This window comes from Scophthalmus maximus, chromosome 16 (genome assembly GCF_022379125.1).
Source record: "Scophthalmus maximus strain ysfricsl-2021 chromosome 16, ASM2237912v1, whole genome shotgun sequence".
NCBI classification, from domain to species: domain Eukaryota; kingdom Metazoa; phylum Chordata; class Actinopteri; order Pleuronectiformes; family Scophthalmidae; genus Scophthalmus; species Scophthalmus maximus.
In genome coordinates this window covers 5,915,015-5,935,567 of record NC_061530.1, presented here as the reverse complement: position 1 = coordinate 5,935,567, position 20,553 = coordinate 5,915,015, and the positions used below count along the sequence as shown (strand labels likewise).

General features: G+C 44.3%; 2 protein-coding genes across 7 annotated transcripts in view; one reads left to right on the top strand and one right to left on the bottom strand.

Moving 5' to 3' along the window:
- Positions 1-5,943, top strand: part of LOC118287535 (myosin-16) — a 51,110-nt gene extending 45,167 nt beyond the window's left edge. For all 6 annotated transcript variants that reach the window (XM_047327555.1, XM_047327556.1, XM_035612829.2 and 3 more), the window contains 9 exons: positions 416-552; positions 943-1,046; positions 1,251-1,443; positions 1,534-1,737; positions 1,840-1,965; positions 2,064-2,234; positions 3,136-3,336; positions 3,428-3,574; positions 4,456-5,943. In XM_047327555.1, coding sequence (XP_047183511.1) covers positions 416-552; positions 943-1,046; positions 1,251-1,443; positions 1,534-1,737; positions 1,840-1,965; positions 2,064-2,234; positions 3,136-3,336; positions 3,428-3,574; positions 4,456-4,605 — 1,433 coding nt within the window. In that variant the 3' untranslated portion in view covers positions 4,606-5,943. The remainder of the gene's footprint in view (positions 1-415; positions 553-942; positions 1,047-1,250; positions 1,444-1,533; positions 1,738-1,839; positions 1,966-2,063; positions 2,235-3,135; positions 3,337-3,427; positions 3,575-4,455) is intronic.
- Positions 5,944-6,309: 366 nt separating this feature from the next.
- Positions 6,310-20,553, bottom strand: part of gas7b (growth arrest-specific 7b) — a 55,385-nt gene continuing 41,141 nt past the window's right edge. Inside the window, exons 9-14 of the mRNA XM_035612830.2 lie at positions 18,288-18,366; positions 15,186-15,314; positions 14,402-14,525; positions 9,058-9,137; positions 8,542-8,640; positions 6,310-8,155 (exon numbers count right to left, since the gene is read on the bottom strand). Coding sequence (XP_035468723.1) covers positions 8,042-8,155; positions 8,542-8,640; positions 9,058-9,137; positions 14,402-14,525; positions 15,186-15,314; positions 18,288-18,366 — 625 coding nt within the window. The 3' untranslated portion in view covers positions 6,310-8,041. The remainder of the gene's footprint in view (positions 8,156-8,541; positions 8,641-9,057; positions 9,138-14,401; positions 14,526-15,185; positions 15,315-18,287; positions 18,367-20,553) is intronic.

The window sequence follows — 20,553 nt, the reverse complement described above, 5'->3', positions numbered from 1 at the left end:
ATAGCGGTTGTATTATGGTCTTTTCTGATAGATCTTCAGGGAATGAGTTGCCATCAATTGTAATAACACCACTGACACAACAGCAGGGGACGGATCACAATTTTAATTACACATGTTATGATTTAGATTTGGCATTTTATTATTGATAGTTATTTCTTCTGTGGTGCTAACAATAGTACAACTAAGGAAAAAAAAAATAACTTGATGACTCAGGGAGGTATGATTGTCCAAACAACATTGTTAAAATACAAATAAAAACTATAAGAGGTGGTAAGGCTACGGAAAAAATGGACGTTTCCGCAGAGAGACCCGTTTCTGTTTGTGTAGGGATGAAAAAATGCGTGAAACCTGCTCTTAGCTGGTGTTGGTTGGTGTATTAAAAGACTCAGTAATTATTATTATTATTGTGTGACAGAGGAGATAGCTGACCTTACAGACCAGCTGTCTGACGGAGGTAAGAGCGTCCACGAGCTTCAGAAGGCAAAGAAGAAGATCGAGATGGAGAAGGAAGAGTTACAGGGCTCCCTGGAGGAATCTGAGGCAGCACTGGAGGTACGGAGACTTCAGCTTTGCAGATTACGTCAGCATGATCAAATCACGTGCTGTGTCTAGGTCCATTGTGTAGATATGAATAATAGAGAACAAACATCGGCACGGTATATAAATGTAAAATCAAAAGCAATCAAACATGGTCAAAATTGGTTTTATAATAGCTTTTTCTTCTATTTCTACAGTTATGATGGTTTTCTGGTCAAATACATCATTGCATCATCAGCATATCAGCAGAATAAATATTGTGATCACAGGTATTGTGAACTAGAGGTAGCTTAGGAGTGCAGGTCCTTAGGGCTAAGTTGAGATAAAGACCATTTCCTCCAGATATTGCTCACTAATTATCATATACAGTATTATAATATATCGATTTTATCCTCTTTCCCCCAGGTGGAGGAGACCAAGGTGCTGAGGTTGCAACTGGAGTTGTCTCAGGCTAAAGGAGACCTGGAGCGCAGACTGCAGGAGAAGGAGGAAGAGACCGAGGCTGTGAGGTACCTCATCTGCCCTTCGGACAGTCTTCTCATCCTCAGCACTCATGCTCTTTTTCACCCTGTCCTCTATCTCCTTTTACTCCCTTTTACAAAGTACAATATTTCCGGAGGTAAGACCTGTTTCATTAAACTGCCCCCTCCGTTCAAACTCTGCCACACTGTCTGTGCAGCAACACATGTTCATCCATTTCCTCCCCCTGTCAGGAAAACCCACCAGAGGGCGTTGGAGTCCCTGCAGGCCACTCTGGACGTGGAGGTGAAGGGCAGAGCAGAGGGACTGAAGCTGAAGAAGAAACTGGAGGCCGACATCAACGAGCTGGAGCTGCAGTTGGACGTGCTCACCAAGAACAACGCCGAGCTCAGCAAGAACAGCAAGAAGATGCAGCAGCAGATCAAGGTCTGACCAGGACACAAGAGTGTGATTTTTCTTCTACAGCTGTGCTTTAGACAGCCTTGACAGAAAAGGTGTGTCCAATTGGTGTCACAGGAGCTGCAGGCTCAGCTGGAGGAGGAGGTGCGGAGCCACGAGGAGCGCAGGGAGGAGCAGGCGGCCTTGGAGCGCCGCTGCGGTCTGTTGGTCAGCGAGGGGGAGGAGACCCGCGCGGCCCTGGAGAGCGCCGAGAGGTCGCGCAAGGCCCTGGAGACGGAGCTTCAGGAAGCCAGCGAGAAGTACAGCGACCTCAACAACCAGGTAATACACAGTGTCTTCTGCTTTGATGCCCGGCAGGCTCTAAAAGTCGAATTTGACCCACAGGGTTGTGACACTATGTATGTTTGCCCCCCGTTTGCTCAGTTCCAGTCGGCTCTGAGTGGGAGGAGGAAGCTGGAGGTGGATCTGCAGACTCTGCAGCAGGAGCACGAGGAGCTACAGGGGGAGCTGAGGGGATTCACAGACAAGGCCAAGAAGGCCAGCTGTGAGGTAAAAAAACACACGGTCAAGACGACTAAGACCATGTAATTCATACAGATATTATAGCAGCAGAGTCTAACGCACAATTATTGGTGTAATCGTGTCAGTTGGCACGAGTAGGGGAGGAGCTGCGTCTGGAGCAGGAGCACACACTCCACCTGGAGAGGGTGAAGAAAGGTCTGGAGGCCCAGATCAAAGACATGAGCAGCAGGCTGGAGGAGGCCGAGCAGATGGCCCTGAAGGGAGGGAAGAAGATCATCCAGAAGTTGGAGGCAAAGGTACAGAGTCACAAACATAGGACCACTCCAAACCCAAGATAATACATCCAAAATAGGACAAGACACAAACAATGCACAAAAAGAAAAGTGGGTCCTTAAACATAACAACACCACTGGCACCACTCCCCATAATATCACTCACATGTTCATCTGCTTATAATCACTGGTGCAAACATGTGCAAATATTTATTCATACAATCCTGAACTAAACTAAAGACCATTTCAGTTGTATGTGTATGTATATGTGCGTTCCCATGCATTCGCTTTAGGCTAAAACATTGATCCTATGCTGTGACTTTGACAGAAAAACTTTTTAAAAAAATTAAATACACATTCACTTAGCAGCATACATCATTCGAGTGATGAGATTTTGAATAATAAGGCCACCGGGCCGAGAGATGAATGTCTTGTTTAATGCAAAACACACCTTAAGTTGTATTTAAGTGAATTGCCCCCCAAAAAAGAATCTAATCAAATTAGATAGAATTAGCAATGAATCAAATTACCACAAAAAAATCTTGCCACAAAGTGAATGTGGAGGCTGAGAGGTGCCTCGGGGTCTGAAAACAGTACATCTTGCTTTAAGACTGAGCTTTTATTTGGCGCCATCTTCAGGACAAAGTTTATACTCAACATTTAAACTCGCCCGAGTTTCTCAAGTATGAGAAATATATGTGACATACAAGGAATCTTTAAAGGGGTATTCCACCAGTTTTCAATATACATAGCACACTAAGTGCATTGTGAACTTTTATGAGTAGTGGAATTTGATTTGGAACTAGTTGATTGACATTTTACAGTGTAGAAGGAACACATGTCAATGTAATGTCAATATGAACACACATTCAGTGACAGTTCCACTCAGAGCTACAGTCAGTGAGTGGTGCGCGTCTGCGTGCAGGTGAAGGAGCTGGAGCTGGAGCTGGACACGGAGCAGAAGCGGCACGCTGAGACGGTGAAGACGCTGCGCAAGAACGAGCGTCGGCTGAAAGAGCTGCTGTTCCAGTCGGAGGAGGACCAGAAGAACCAGCAGAGGATGCAGGAGCTGGTGGAGAGGCTGCAGAACAAGATGAGGGCCTACAAGAGACAAGTGGAGGAGGCCGTACGACACTCTCGTTCCAAAACCACGCTAACCCATGTATCTGTCGGTGAGGTTCCTTTGCTCGCACACTAACGCGCCGTTGTCGCCGCAGGAGGAACAAGCCAACATGAACCTGGCGAAGTACAGGAAGACGGTCAATGAGCTGGATGATGCCGAGGAGCGGGCGGATATCGCCGAGTCAGCACTCACCAAGATCCGGACCAAGAACAGAGGCAGCTTCGGCAAAGGATACTCCTCTGTGAGTATCATAATACTTCGCAAAGGTTTATCTCATCCAACATCCTGTCAAATCAAAGAGGTCCTGCTTTAGCATTTTGTGACAAATAAGGTTTGTACTTGTTATTCTGTTATTATTCAGATTAAGAGAAACAAAAACAAAAAACTTTTTTATTTTGCCATAGAGATGGAAGCAAGTATTTATTCACCTTAAATGGCCCATTCAAACTGACCTAATACTTTTGCTGCAACCAATATAGCTTGCCAAATCTTTGATTTTAAATGACAGAAGGACCAAAAAATTAATGGATTTAAAGAGTAAATTATACTATTTTTTTTTTAAATAATAAGAACATGTCACTGAATCAGTCTTGGGGGTAACAGTTGGGTAAAGAGAAATATTCTACCAGCGTGACTGCTATGAGATTTGATGTGAATATTATTGACCCACGCAGGATTGGTTCTTGGATTAAACACGTAAAGTGGCTCGTAAAGTGGCCCTCACCGAAAATAACAGCAACATTTCTTCATATCCCGCAATACATTTTTAAAAAGTGGTGGGAATTTTTTTGTAGACAGATTTACATTTGTAAACTTCAACATAATTACTTTTTTCTCATAAAACAGCTTTTAATAATTTCAATGTTAAATCTAAATGTTAAATGTTGAATCTTTATGGCTATTTGTTTCTTTCACATCCATGCCAATTTTTAACTATACAACAAAATAACTTTCATTTTATTTGGAATTTGAGGAATAGTATCATAAATCTTTGCTCTAAATAGCTGAATTTAAATCCTAGGAAATAGGACGATTTAAAAAAGCCCAAGGTTTCCTTTTTAGTGTACAACATGTGTGTGATTGCTTAGCATATATGACCGAGGCATGTCTGTGCTCCACCAGGGCTACAGCACGCCGTACCCCGGCCGGGTCAGGTCGCCCAGCTCCGTGGGCTCAGAGGTCGGCGACAAGATCCTTCACGATGACAACGAGTCCGTCAGCTCCCTCATCCCGGCGTATCTCAACTCCCTCAAGAAGCTCATGATTGACTAGTAAGATCATGGTCATGGTGGTCATCACACGTCATGCAAGAGAGATTGCAGGTAGTATATGAAATTTGAAACATCACGTGGGCTTGAAACTTCAGTTTCACTACACTTTCAGGTCATGAACCAACCGATCCGCGCGTCACCCGTTTATGATCACTGAGCATTTCCATCAAATTTGATCTGATATGTACTCTGAGTTTTATGACTGCAGTCTGTACGATCACAGCTTCGATTACTACACTCCAGCTTTAATCCAACACTTTTATATTCACTCAATTAATGTAATATTTGTATGTAAAAAAACAGACTGAATATGGAAAGCCGTACTAAAAGTGTTCTGGAATTCCACTATGGCAGACATAATGAACAAATCCATTTATTTGCATTTATATACATTTTGAAGCTTTTTAATCAACACAATAAATTGGCCAAACAATGTCGTCTCTGCTCACACTGAAATAAAAAAGCAAATGTATTTATTCAGATATACATAACTTAATGAAATTAGGACCCTGGAGAAGCTAACTGCAGTTAGCTAACCTCATCTGTCCACTAGCAAGCTAGTTCCTTTTTTGTTGTTGTTGCAAGCAACTATGGTCTGCTTGGCTTTGTAATGTGATAAGCACCACGTTCTGTAACAATCAATAATTAATAACTTTTATAGCATTTTATACCGGCTGCTAGCACGACGGAACAATGAGGCTAGCAAATGTGATGGGTGCAAACAAGGCTAGGCTAGCAGGTTTGTCCAGGAGTCATTTTGAAGAACATGAAGAACTATAAACTGCATACACGTCAACTTAATTATCTACCTTTGTAATTACAAAATACTTTATGTAGACAATATTTCAATACTCAATACCGCTAGCTACAGTACCAGCTCCCTTATGGCAAACCGGGTTCAATTTGGAGACCCTTGCAATGTTTAATGTTCAATCACGTTCCGGAGTGGCAACTGTGTAAAGTGCAGTGTAGTATATCACAGATAAAATATCAATTACTGTAAATTAAAAATTCATATACAAATTATTTGTCAATCATTAGCTAACGGTTTATACATGACTTATGACCAGTCATTAAAGTGTAACCAAGTAAAATATGCAAAAAGGTGCCATCGATACAGGGGTTACTGTATTTTTTAAGGTCAGTAATATGAAATACATTGTCCGTGTATTTCACCCGTTCGATAATGTGCAAGTGTATCTCTGAACTTTTAACCATGTTTTAATTGCCACTGTCTACATGTGTAACAAGGCTTGACCAAATCAATTCATTGTTGAATGTGAAAATGTTTTTGTTTTTTGGGTTGTTTTTTTGAAATAAAGACTTTTTTCATTTATAATATGTACTCCGTCTTTCCTCCCATTTTGTAATCACACACAATTGTCACACAAAGCAACAACACAAGGTCAGGACCTAGCACATGGCAGTTTATGCGCAATGTGCAAAATTGGACTCATTTGAAAACTGTAATTGTGGACTACTTTCAATTCAAGGGTGCTTCAACGATGGCGACAACGCCTGTGAACCCCCCCCCCCCGTGATGCAACACACAATGTGAACATTTATTTCAAAAGAGCGACCGCCAACAGGGGACACTCCAACACTTGGCTGTCCAGCCGACAGCGTCACATCCCTGAAGTCAGCGAGAGAATGGGTCCGCCCCCGCCGTTGTGGTTCCGGCCAAAACAAACCAGAGAAAGGATAATGACATTGTGATATTTATGTTTTATTAATGAAATATGCCAACTTTAAGCTGTTAATGTACAAAAACTTCCCGGTCCCCGTCTCTCAGTGGTCAAGTAATACTAGGCAGTAATACTGGATAAGACGTGGTAGTAAAAGAGCACTTTGCACAACGTTTAGCTTCTGCGGGCAGCAGCACACGGAAGCCAACCAAAGAAACTGACTCATATTTCCCAAAGCTGTAGAATAATCACGGGGGGTCTGTCATTTTCTGTTGTATATAAAACACTTTGTATATTTCATATATTATCAGTACCAAATGTCTGTATAATCACGTCTTTGTGTAAGATTCTCCCGTTTGTTGTGTTTTACATCCTTCGCTCCGTCCGCCAGCAAATCACACATCTCGTATATTTACACCAGGCCACGCTGCACATAGCCAAAACACTCACTTCCATTAGTCATAAAAATGTGAAAGAATGAAGTTCTCTGTACAATACTTTTCACACGAACAGCGACTTACAGTATGTTTATTTTGAAAAACAAATCACTTGGGCATAAAGTGCAATTGGCTGAGTGTGACTTATTATTGGGAATGAAGTAAAAGCAACAGATGGAAATGAAACTTTCTCTCAGCGATGATAAGAAGTGTAGCAGGAATTGTTATGTCAGCCCGGAGAAACTGACCGTTCACTAACCCCCGATGCACCGGGCCTGTCGAGCTTTGAATTTTGCATTTTGAATTTTGCTCTCGTTTGAGCAATACAATTAATAGTCGGAAAAATTTTAAAGTATCAGATAAGTCATGCATAACCTGGTCCCGCTGTATATAACCCAATCCTCCTGTCATTTACGTCATTAATACCTTATGGCAAATGATTTGATAATAATGCCTAATTGTTATCCGAAGATACAGATTATTTTTCACTCTATATAAACTTTAGGATGTGTCTTTACTCCTACAGAATGCAGATATGAATGATGTCATTTTCTGACTTCATTGTGACTTTTTTTTTCGTGATCTCGATCTCAGTCTTTTAACATCATGTATGAAGCCATCGTTTGCACATTTAAGACCCATTCACTGGGTTCTCGCTTCAAGACAAAATTGGAAACTTTCAAAAGTCAACTGCAGATAAAAGAGTCGTCATTTGACTGACAACAGTCAACAGACGGAGATGAGAAACAGACTTTTTTCTTTACTTTCTGTGTGAAATCCAAAACAGATCAAAATACTTCTTCAAATTCCGAGAGGTAAATCTGGCACCCTTATCTTTTTGTGGGGGGGGGGGGGGGGGTTAGTGAACGGTCAATACTTGCACATGGTTGATATTATAATGAAATACATTTGCCTCATTCTGGTACACAGTAATGTAACACTTTGCTTAGCAGCATCCGGGACATGAAGCTGTACAACGTCTACACATGTTAACTGTTGGTGCTCCTTCATCAGTGGCCCGTTGTAAAGAATTCACTCTCACGGCTCCGGTTCAGAAGAGAAAATAACGACCCGTTGGACAGCTTCATTCATCCCTTGGGGCTCTCACTAAGTCGCCCAAACACTGACATGGTCCTCGGCAGGTGACGAGCCGGGGACTGCTCATCCCCTCAGCCTGTTGGGAGTCACACGGGTCAGTAGTGGCGGGGGCGGGGGGGGGGGGTTCATCTCCCAGTTAGTCCTCAGGCATGTGGGCTCTGGGTCAGCGTGTCTGCCTGTGCTCTTCGGGTTAAAGTGTCCTCAGACTGCACTGAGATCAGATCTCTATGTCCACCGGCCTGGTCTCTCCAGTCTTGTTCTCCAGCACCCACAGCTCTCGGTCTCTGGCCGGGTCCACACACTGCAGGAGCTGGTCCACGGGCTCCATCGTCTGGACGGACAGAGAACAGCGTCGGAGGAATTACACACAAAAAGCCTTTTCTTTGCTACCGTTCGGGCCACACTCCCGTGTTCTCACTTCTCGTACAGTACATCTCTGGGTCCCTCTGCTGGTGGAGTTAGGACATGTTCAACTTAACATCGACATACCGGTTTTTCTTTGTTTTAAAAAAAATAATTCTGCAAGGTCATCAAATCATGTCATCGTCATTCCTCTTGGACAACGTTGAACTAAAAGCATGCAGCGAGGTGTCATTTCAACGATTTCCCAGAAGAACCGGTGAGACTACGCACCTGATTCAACCATTTAAGCCTTTCATTATCTGCCACTGCCGGACATACATACGTCATTCGCACATGAGTTGAACTTGCACTCACACTTTGGTTGAACATGTCTGTCTCGTGCCGAAGCGTGGTGTACTGACACAGGTGCTGTCGGATCATCTCCACCCGCTCCACCTCCAGCCGCTCCAGCTCCTGAGGAGGAGGAGGAGGAGGAAGAACAGTGTGTCAACGCCCGAGTCACATTTCAATCTGTCCACGCCGATTGGTATAACGGGACTTGCAAAAATCTGTTGCAAATTCCCTATTAAGCAATCTATAAAATATAGGTGTTTACATTAACACATTCTAAGTCAAAAATGGTTAATATACAGTATATTATACTGAATTTTATCATGTGTAAGATCTTTTCATTTTCTCCTCATTCATTTTAAGATTATATAATTCATTCTTTTTATTAAAAATGTCTCATTGTTTATTGTTTGTCACCTGTCACAAAATCCAATGCAGTATTTTACAATCACTTACTTAAAAAAAAGCCCTGAAGTAATTGACCTTTGCAGCAAAGCCACAGTTCGCACACATCCAACCATCAAACGCAGGATTTCTCACCAGGCTTGTGGTGACCATCTCCTCAAACCATTTGGACTGGGACTGGTTGTAAAGGTCGACGCAGCGCATCAGATCGTCTCCTGTGGCAAAAGAGTAAAAACACGGTGACCAGAGGCTTTTATTTTGGAAATACATGCGCAGATTGGCGACTGCAACAGCTGTGAGGCCTGACAAAGTGTCTGCCCCGGGATATACAGTACTGCGCTTGTAGTGCACACCGTCTCCACGAGATGGCGCTGCTGCCCAACTGTTCCCTCTCAGCCGACCGGGTCACCACAACACAAGTGTGCAGCATTTGTTCCACCTCACCCGGCCGACACCATTATCCCAAACAGTGCAGACGATCTGGACCGATAATAGATGTCATTATGATTACATAATCCACGATAAGAGGAGAGGGCCTCATCAGTCCTGCCATTAACGTTGCCGCCTGCATCCTGCTGACAACACAAACAAACACTAATCATGCGTGAGATTAGATCAGAGCGGGAAATGATGCTGATCGTTCCCCCTCTTCAGCAGATGAGCCTCAATCTTTGACTATTATATCTGCTGTTACATATGCATATTAATATTGTATTTGTACTTTAATCAGGACAGCTGAACAGATCACAGCTAGTGTAGGACAGTTTCTAGTGTGGAGTCTATAGGGACTAACTGAGGTCCTAATGGGGACGTCAAACACGTCCACAACTAAATAACAGACATTGCTCATAGTTTGTTGCCTGGTTGGTTGACATCTGAATCCTCCAGCGACTCACTGAAACGCCACGTGACAGCCATGAGATGAGGCGGTGTGCTGCTGCGCAGGTTGTTGTGAATCCAGTTAGAGAATGAACAACTCTTAAAACAGCCTATTCGGTCGATCATCACAAAAACCTTTAAGCCAGCTGAACCTGGCAACTGCTACTACAGTGACTGAAAATGTTGTTGCGCAGACGCGTCACTCACTGCGGTTTCACAAGGGCAAAAGCCAACAAAATAACCCCCTCCAGACACAGATCAGCTGGCAGCTGTATGCTGTACGTCAGGCCGGACAGTTTGCTGTAGTTACTGTAAAATACATTATTTGTTTTGGAGTTGTTGTTCTTTTTTTATTTTTGGCCACCTGGTAATTCCAAATCTGCTTTTAGCTCCTTTCTTTTGTCTCAAACAACTCCTGCATGACTGCAGTCGACACCTTTCACATCACATATAGAGATTTTCCCCTTCATGGTTGTAATAAGTTACTGATTCAAGCAGGCGTAAGAATCATGAATTTTAGAAAATATTTTTTTCCCACTCTACAGTATTATCTCTATTATCTACAGATTCTGCAGTATATTCTATATCAGCTTATCAGAGCATCGCTTCATTTACGCGTGCCCAAAACTCAGCCTGACACATCTGGTAAAAGTTTTGTGGGTTTGAACAGCTTGACTTTATAATGACTGACCCACTGGAGGGTCTGCGGACTTGAAGGAGTAAAAAGGAACAGATCTGGTTAATTGGATTTTTATGGGGATGTCATGTTGTAGCTAGCTCAGCAAAACAAGTAGCAGTATTCGCTGGGGCAGTCCAGTTTACAGTAGAGGGAGCTCTGATTGTAGCTCTAGTAATAGAAACCGAAGAGAAAATGGGGAGAAAAATGCAAAAACGAGCTGTTGGTTGTGCCGCAGATAAGCGCCTCATCTCAGGCCATCAACTGTAAAAAGCAAAAGAGGTTTCTATTGTGAAGGAAAAAGTAATTGGCTCCGTAGAACGGGGACCATGGCCTCAGGTGACATTAGGACATCCCTGGAATAAGGAGACATAGATGAGCCTGGGCCGTGTCTAGTCCGATGCAGGGAGCGCTCAAAGCGATAATGAGCCTTTGTTGTGAGCAGACAGATGCGGCGCTTTAGTTGTTTTGGCATCAGCGTCGTCTCCGCTTCCCTCACACTGCACTCGTCATCGCTGGCAGCCAGACGCCACCAGCACCGTCAACAACTGCTGCTGTTTTTTCTCCCCGGAGTTGCATAAGCAGCACGCAGGGACGGGGGACTCTCGTGTGTGTGTGTGTGTGTGTGTGTGTGTGTGTGTGTGTGTGGAAAGCCAGTGTGGATGGAGTACTTGTGTGTGACACAGCATGTGGTCATGCCTGGTTGAGTCATGACATCACAGTCTACATCTGTTTACTGTTAGACAGTCACTTACTCCAGGTCGGTGACCTATTCAAAACTTTCACAAAACTACAACCCCAATTTTTTTTGGCCATTTTTACCAATTTCCCAGGAAATAATTCATAGATCTTGATAAATAAAATAAAAAATCTGGCATATTTAGGGGACTGATGTCTGTGAGTGTGCGGCAATGTGCCGCGGCTTGATTGAATTTAAAGCCAAAGTGTGTAATTTTCTGGCGGCATCTGATGGGAAAGTCACAACCCGCAACCAACCGAGCGACCGACACGGACACTTCATGGTGTCGCAAGGCTGATTCCATTCCCGGTTTCCGGCTGCAGTGAAAATTCAATGCGAATGCGACATATTCTGGACCGTTTTGTGCAACAAGCGTACTCAACACATCGTAGCAAACATGGAGACTTGCATCCAATGTTGCAGGTGAACATACATATATGAACACATAGTTATGGACAATACATTCAATTTCTGTGAATAAGTTCTTCTAAATATTGCACACTTTAAGGAGACTGCTGGGTCTTTGCGGTGGTGCACACTCTAGTTCCTCGGAGCCACTGAGCTCCATTGTCGTCCGCCAGTCAAACACACTGTTACACATGTTCCTTCATTACCATGAACACACGCTCCCACACAACTCCAAGATACCCCAGATACTCACTACAGCCCCAAATGTAGATCAGCCCACGGTGAAAGTAGTCCCTAATAAATACATTTTCTCTTGTTTTAGTGAGGACTGCTGAAAAGACTGCTTTAGGAAAAATGCTATTTTAAAAAACTGAAAGGATATAATCATATTATGCTGATATAATCACTTTTTATTTGATTTTTTTTCTTCTTCTTTTCTGTAACATTACATCAATAATATTCCTGACAACAACATTAAGGTGACGAATACAAATATTTGAGTATTATTTGTTTAATTAGGTTTCAACAGGCAAAAACCCAGTTAATCTCCTTTAATTAGAATTGTGTGGGGGTGCTTTGACTGACATGACAACACCATTTTCCAATAAGTACATCCACATTAAGCCACAGAACTTTTTCTAATCTCTTTCACACCAGTCCAAACCTCTGCTCAGACTGAAACAGCGTTTGTGTCGCCCTAAAAAACGGGCTCCGACAAAGCAGCCTCTGTGAGTGCATCAATCAAATCATCATTTATTTTACGTGCTGTAGCCAAATACGCAGCCCGGCTGTTGTCATTAACTTGGATTTACGTTGCTTCGTCTCCGATGACGTGGCTTCATTATGAGACAGAGATTTTATCAGCACGGAGCAGCGGCTTGGGATACAACTGCTGGTTAACATGCACTTTCCACTGCCTGCAGGTAAACAATGAGTTCATACTCGTTCATGTTAATTTGCCAGAAGACGGAGTGCACGTGTTGACAATAAGGACAATTTAGTATTTTAGCAGCCGTGTCCTTTTTTCCCCCCCTACCGTAACAATATGACTCTCATATTCTTAACGCCTCCAACAAAGTTTGACTCAAACTCCCTCATTCAGAGCCAAGTGGCGATTGTGGTACAATAGCTATTGCGACAAAACAGTCGCACAAGTAGAGAACACTCACAAAGTCCACAGAGTGTCTCAGTAAATATCTCAGTGAAAGTTAGATAACATAAGCTAATGCTTATACCAGAGAAAATGACGCTATAGCAGCAGTGTGGATATAAGCAGCCACTCAGTCTCATATTCATCTGATGGATTCACAGAAAACACATTCTCGCGTTTCTATTATCATTCGAACAGAGCAATCCGACCACAAGATCCTGAAACCTTGGAATTAGTCAAATTATCTCAGTCGATTAATTCCATATATACCAGTAAAAACACAGTCTAATCTCTATGATAAGTGACTTTATGGGGATGGATGTTTTTTGCAGTCACATTGTGTGCGTGTGCGTGCGTGTGTGTGTGTGTGTGTGTGGTGCTCCCAGGGGCTATGGCGTTAGTCCACGCCCACGCCTTTCTGTCGGTCTGGTGTGAACAGACTAGTCGAGAGAAGAATGTTTCTGACCCCTCTTCTTCCCTCCGCTCCCAGCCCTTCATGAAAAAGAGAACTCCCAGTCTGGCCTCCAAGTGCTGATAAAGCCCATGACTCATGTGAAAAAGACAAACACAGCATCTCGGTTCACAGCCGGGCCCTTCGTAGGGGCGCTCCAGCGAAGGGCTTGAGAAACACCGAAGGAGGACACCGAGTTTTGTGCAGTAAGTTAACTATTTACTGAGCTGCATGAGATCCGCCTGCCAGCGGAGTCTGATTTGTAGCTGCGGGGCAGCGCTGACATAAACCACTGGTGATCGCGCTCGGGCGAGAATCCTGCATTTGGGTCGGGGGTGGGGACTTTAACAGGGTGAATGATGAAATCCAGATCCGCATGTCTGCTGCATGGAGAGACTCCGTGTTCAAAAGTATTTCTTTCTTTTTTTTGCACATTTTTATTCAGAACCACGAGAGAACACAAAGCTTTACAAGTACTGAACAACGGCCTGTCTAACTCTTAGGTCAAGAATGAACATATTTCAGCTATCGCTGACCGGAATGTCTAAGGGCCACGGTTCTCTGGGGACCTTGTTCCAACAGGGAGCCGAACCAGAGGGCAAAAGCTTTCGACTTACCGGTAAATGTACGTCCCAGCCCTAACCTGCCTGGTCACGAGCCCCTGGTAGTGACCGCTAGAATGAGATTGTGGCTACAAGTGGCCGCAATGTGCTCTTTCCGTAGGGAACTACGCCTAGGAACTAGGAAATAAAGGAGGAACCAGGCTCTAAATTTAGTTCCTGGGTAACTTATTTACCCTCGGAAGAAGACCCTGCTCGGGAGGTAGTACTAACCGAAGGTACGGGACGTATGGGGGCGGGGCTGCAGTGCTGAAGAAATGTGATTGGTCGAGTACTCGTCACATTTTATTTCACCCGCCATGTTTAAAAGCCGGCGTGCAGCTGCAAGCCCGCTACTGTTTGTTGGTCTCCCCACCGCGCTTCGTCATGGACACGCAGAAGAGAAGCTACGACAGATGGGCCGACGACGAGGTGCAGGCTCTGCTGAGCATTTTCGCCGAGGACGTTATCCAGCGGGAGTTTCGAAACGGCGACACGAAACGAAAACGCCGACCAGCACTCCCTCCCATCTAAAAATGACAGACTGTTGCCTGTGGTTTGACATTTGACCTCTGACCTGCTTGTGTGGATTTCCTGCGGGCCTTCTTGATATCTTCTTCGATCTTGTTGCTGAGTTTGATCTCCAGCTGCTGAGTCTTCAACTCCAGCTCCTTCTGTCTGTCAGCCAGAGCTTTGCGGGCCTGGTGGCAGATAAGAGTATCCAAGGCAAATCAAGCTCAGGTCTCAGACAACCACCCCAATGTGTAAAATCACGACGCTTCGTTTTACAAAAACTTGTACTTACACTACTGTAAGAGCAGAAAACGCCTTCTTTAGCAATTTTGCATTGCTCTGGAAATGAACGTCGTTATAATTGAGGTGATGAAAGTTATTCTAATGTTGGTCTAGTTAGTGTCCACTCAGATGCAGTCTGCGACGCACTGTAGAGGCATTCATCCAACAACCTTTGTTCAAGCTGCTTCTTTAAAGCCAACAAGGCCCGTGTCTTACACTACTGAGCAGCCTTAAATGCTCGGTAGTCTATCAGATGCGTTTTTATCAGTGAAAAAATGTGCGCTGTCGCTTCTCGGGGGGGCGAATGTCGCTCAGATGACAGATGATGTGAGGCAGATTTCGCAGTTGCCTTCAGGGCTTCAGCCAAGAGCTCTTCATTGTACATGTACAAAAAAGCAAAGAGCTTCCCAGCGACAGGAAACAGACGCCTGCTCATGGAGGGGCTGTGGAATTTTAATCACCAGCAAGATGATTCCTGAAATTCTGTCGCTGCCAAATGACTGAGTTACATTGCACGTCCTTTCAGTTGTTCTTAACTCTGTGTTCCAGTGTGTGTGTGTGTGTACCTTCTCCACTGCCGCGTAACGTCCAACCAGCTGCTTCCGTAGGTCTGCGATGTGGTGGTCGAACCGCTTCATGTCCTTCTTGAAGTTCTCCCTGAAGGTCAGCAGAGGCTTCTCCACTTCACTCTGGAGCTGCTCAAGCAAAACACAACCGACAACCTATCAACGCCGGCCAGCAGAAGACAATGAACGGCTAGTTCTCTTTTTCTCTGACGCAGGTGCTGGCATGATTGCCACAACGACATCCAATCACATTTTGCTGCTCGGGACAAACGTGCCAATTTTCTAGCTGTCCAAGTACACTGCAAGTGACCTCGACAGCCAGAAGAACACGTACCACGTTCAGCAGTTGCTTCCGCCGCCCCTCTTCAGGCTCATTTTAATGTTCCATGTCAGGAACGATCTCTGCATTGGCATTAACGTGATTTGATTGGCTGCGCTTGGGTATTTGTGTAAACCCAACAGGAGTGGCTGCTGCCTGCGCTGCTGCTTGAAACCCCTACCAAAACCGTTTACGCATTTTGACCGGCGCCAAGGTTATTTCTTTTGCAACCAGGGGTGGATTGGCATTGTTTACTAAATGAACATCATGCAGTGTTGAAGGAGAAACTACAGATTGAGACCATGAACTCCTCAGGACAATGTTCACTGATGTTTTTTACAACCAGGTAGTCGCCCTCTGCTGGTGATTGTAGAGACTACAGGCTCTGCTGCATTTGCTTCATTTGTGTGTGTGTGTGTGTGTGTGTGTGTGTGTGTGTGTGTGTGTGTGTGTGTGTGTGTGTGTGTGTATGTGTGTGTGTGCAAAGCAGGAGGACTACAATGCAGTTTGGCAACGCATGATGTCACCCCATTCAAAGTGAATGAGCAGCGTTTCCATTGAAGCATCCAAACGCGTACGTGTGAGTCCTGCGCTAGGAGTGAGGTTTGCAGTTGGACCCTTCGCATTGTGCGGCGACAACAGACTCAACATGCTCATCTGTCATACTGAAGCTGAAATAAAGTAGGCCAGAGCAGTACTCAAACAGTGTCGTGTGAGGACAGCGAGTTTGCAACAGGACAAATATGGAAGAAGACGAAGAAGAAGAAGAAGAATGCCTTGGGAAAGTCATTTTCACTCTTTCTAATACAACTGTGTTTCCTCTGTGGTGGGACAGAGAAGGAATGTATTATTCAGTGCATTGTGAAGCTGAATTTCAATTCAGTGTCAGTAAGTGATCCATGCCGTATGGTGTTGGTTGTCCAAAGTATGTGCAACTTTTGATTACTTTCCCATTCCTGATAACTGAAAAGAATAAATCTGTCTGGCAGCTTCAAGTGCTGAGTGACGATATGAATCCAGGTGCAGAAACAGGAACTCGCGCATCCATATAAAGTAGTGTTGAAGCAAAAATGCCCCATCATTTTTCCGGCAGCAAGTTATGAAAAGAATTAAGATTTAAAATGTCAGTGATGATAAAGTAATGAATTTTAAAAAAGGGAAATCACTTTAATTCCCCGTCTAAATATCTGATTTAATTATCTAAAACACATAATTAGCTCCATTCCCTTCAGCCGCTTTCTACATGATGTCATCATCCTCCCATATTGTGCTAGTTTAGATGAGAAATGTTTGCTTTTATGGAGCCGAACAACAACCAGAACAAAAGATGTCAACAATGATTATCTTCCATTTCAGACACAGCTCTCTGAAGGTTAAAAAAAAAAGAGGCTTAAAGTAACCTAAAATGCCAAGCGGGATGAACACGCACTGGTCCAAGAATGCGATAGGATGATATTATTATTTCAAATGATGAACTTGTGAGTAGAAAGATTGTCATTGGTTATATGATCCTAAAAAGCCAGCAGGTATCCTGGTCCCAGCTGTCAGTTTCGTATGAGATCTACATTTCCCTCCTGAAGCCCATTTCCATTCAACTCCGTCCTCCTCCTCCTCCTCCAAGAAACCTGGAACTGCGGCACACATCTGTGCATCTCTGGGGGATAACATCACCGACTCCACTGCCCCCGTCGGTCCAGCTGTAACCCCGCCTTCGTCTTCCCTCCCAAAACAAACTCGTCCAATGCTTGATCTTCACAGCCGCAGACGAAGTGCAATGCACCGAGAAGAGAAGCCGGGGATACGAGTGAGAAAAAGAGGACCTCGTACTCCTTGCCCCAAGAAGAGGAGGACATCGCGACTAGAATGACAGGAAAGGTGGTGGCTGATAAATACCAACTCCGAGTGTCAGTGTCAAACGACCAGTATGTGCCTCAGCCGACACAGCCTCTCTGAACATCCGACCGCATGTGTGTCTTGTGGTGTTGTTGTGTTCTCATATCCCAACAGTGAGGTATAAGAGTACAATGTTATTTATATGAATAATGCCAAAATCCTTAAAAAAGTAGGCGTCCTCAGTTGTTTTCCGATTACTACTCATTTTCGATTGCCTCCATTGATAGTGAGGAAACAGCATCATTTGATGTGGAAGACGGACTGCGATTGTTTGTTTTCACTGTGCATAGATAATAAGAACTTTCTATGCGACACGTAAAGCGACGTGATGGCATCTCCTTTTTTGTTTCATGTTGTACATGATGCTTAAATGTTTGTTTAATATTTGCGCTATTTTGTGTTAACTTTGTGAAAAGTCATCATTTTCCAGTTTTACTAATTGTATATGTAAGAGCAAGAATTTGAACAAAAATACGGTAAATATGCTAAATATTACAGCACCAATCTCCCTACCCCTAATTTTCTTTTCGTTGAATCAAAACATCCAATGAAGTTGCGTTCAGACTGAATGAAACATTTAGAGGCAGCACAACTGCGCATAAAATGAATGAGGTGAAGATGTGAGTCATGTGAGTTTCAGAAAGATCTGGAGTACCTGGTAAACTCTGAGACCAGAGGCTACGCTGTGGCACCAACACGGTGCAGATGCACACGTTGGTGACACCCGCACTGTAGCTGTGAGTAAACGTGAACCGATTCAACCTTCAGATTCCAGCCACTAAAATAAGGAGGATATCCACTTTGCATTCGTTCGTCGTGACCGTGACCTCAGGTGGGTTCGTGAGGCCGGTTGCACGTGTTCAGAGATGAAGCAGAATGTGCTGCATTACCTTGGAGGAGAACTTAAGGTGAACTTCAGCTTCGTCTGCTAGGCTCTTCTTCAGCTGGGCCCAGGCCTCGCCCAGAGTCCTGAGAACAGAGAAGGAGGCGGGAGAGCGTGTGACTGCGTTTAATATCTTGACACCAGAAAGGACCACACACACACACACATTTACTTTAGGTACAGACATGGAGGAAGGGCAGAGAGTCTCAGGGAGAAGAGTGATAATTGCGAGGCCAGACAATGTCGTTGATGATTCGCAATTGGCCATGGCAGAGAAGCGACAGAAAAATCCTCTTCGTATTTCCTCGAGATGCGGCCTGTAAAACCATCATCCAGCAGAGGGTGACGGCCGCGAGGCTCTGGGTCTAGAGCTGGCTGTGTGTGTGTGTGTGTGTGTGTGTGTGTGTGTGTGTGTGTGTGTGTGTGTGTGTGTAAGCGGGTCACTTCAAAGCACCGCTCTTGAATGGAGACACGTGTGGAATTCCCTCAGACTGACATCCAAACATTCTCAACGCTGTCAGAGTAAAAGTCTGGCACCTGCGGCTCTACGGCAGCAAACCGCGGGGCTCAAAGATTCCCCTTCAGGAACAACTCCACAGCCTACAGCCGACGACGAACCTTTGCTGCAAATACCAAGAGCGAGTTTCACAGTCCCATTGGACTGAATCATTCGTGTGCGGTCCAGGTTGTGAAAGGTATTGGCTGTTTGGATGTAGCCGTGCTGTAGTGTGCCCTGCATGATTCATCCCGGTTTCCTGCTTTTTCTCTCCCGTCGCACCAAAACATGTTGTTTCAACAGGAATTGAACGTGGTTCAAGTCAGGCCAGACTGAAAGCTCATACAGTGCGTTTCGTATAAAACATATGAGAAACTAGAGGAGACGTAGCCTCTGTTCATATCTCCAATGATTCCAAGCTGCGAAAGGCTGCATCGAAATCCAAATGTCACACACACGTAATGAATTACATATGTCGTGTACGGTCCCCCAGTGACAGACAATCCAACTGAATGCGATATCTTGGGGAAAATGACTCTCCCCTCCATGTGCTCCCACCATTCCACAGAGCTGACAGAGTGCACGATGGGTAGCAGCACAGAGTGGTCACATGCCTCGCAGCTACATCTCTACCAAACAAATGGTAAATTCAGGAATAAATAGGCGGCTGGTTCTGGGCTGTGGCCGGTCGGATGGTAGGAACTGACCAACAAAACAGCGATTGTGCTGTCTGACAACAGAGCGGCCCGAGGCCGAGAAGAATGAACGCATTGTGCCGCACTTTGCTGGGTGTGGGCAGACTAAGCTGGCTGGCATAATCTGGATTCTATATGGGACAATTCCTTCCCACTCGAGCCCTCCATTGCCGCGTAAATATGAACAGGAGTTATCGTGCATGCAAACAGCGCAGGGGAGGGCAAGCCCGAGCTAGACCCCGTTTGCACATTTGAGTTTGCCCACTTCTCCGGTCCAATGTAAATCCTTTTAACGAGATAAAGTCTACACTCCATTTCAATGAGGTTTTTACATGAGCAGTAAAATTTGGCTTAACAGTAGTGAAGCAAGTAAAACGTCACATTAGAATTAGATACAGACGATGAATCTAATGTAGAGGGTAGCAACTGTCAGGTGTTCCTGTTGTGCAGCCGTTGTACAGCATACAATATTTATACTAGCTCTGACTAGCTGCAATGTGACTGCTTTATTGTGTGTAGTAGAGCGCAACAGTGAGGTTCCGGGAGTGAAAGTCCCATTCACATTCTCCATTGACATTTTGATTATTAGCCATAATGTCGTAACCATCCAAGGTAGACTTAGCAAGAGCTCAGAGGTTGAGAAATGACGGTATATGCACATGTAGAAGCCACAAGTCTGCATGAAATCAACCTTCTTTTAAGAAAAACATGTTATATTCGCAATATCACACTACCTACACGCCCCACAATTCTAAAGTGTAAAACCGACGTCTCTGATTGGTGGAGTTCACTGTTACCAGTTGGAAACTGTCGTATGGGACGAATAGTTTCTGATCTCTTAAAATAATTATGTACACAGTCTTGTATCTTTGCCTTTTGTTCCGTTTTCCAATTATTTTTTTGCTCCGAATCAAACGTTTTATGGTAACGATTTATCTCGTAGCTTATTGGCTTGGTTCCAGGCTTAAAAGGCCTTTCTACTTTCCCTTCTTAAAACTTGAAAGTTGTACACATAAATTCCATAAAGGATTTATGAATAGCTAGTAGAACCCACCCATTCCTCATGATAGGGAAATACTAGA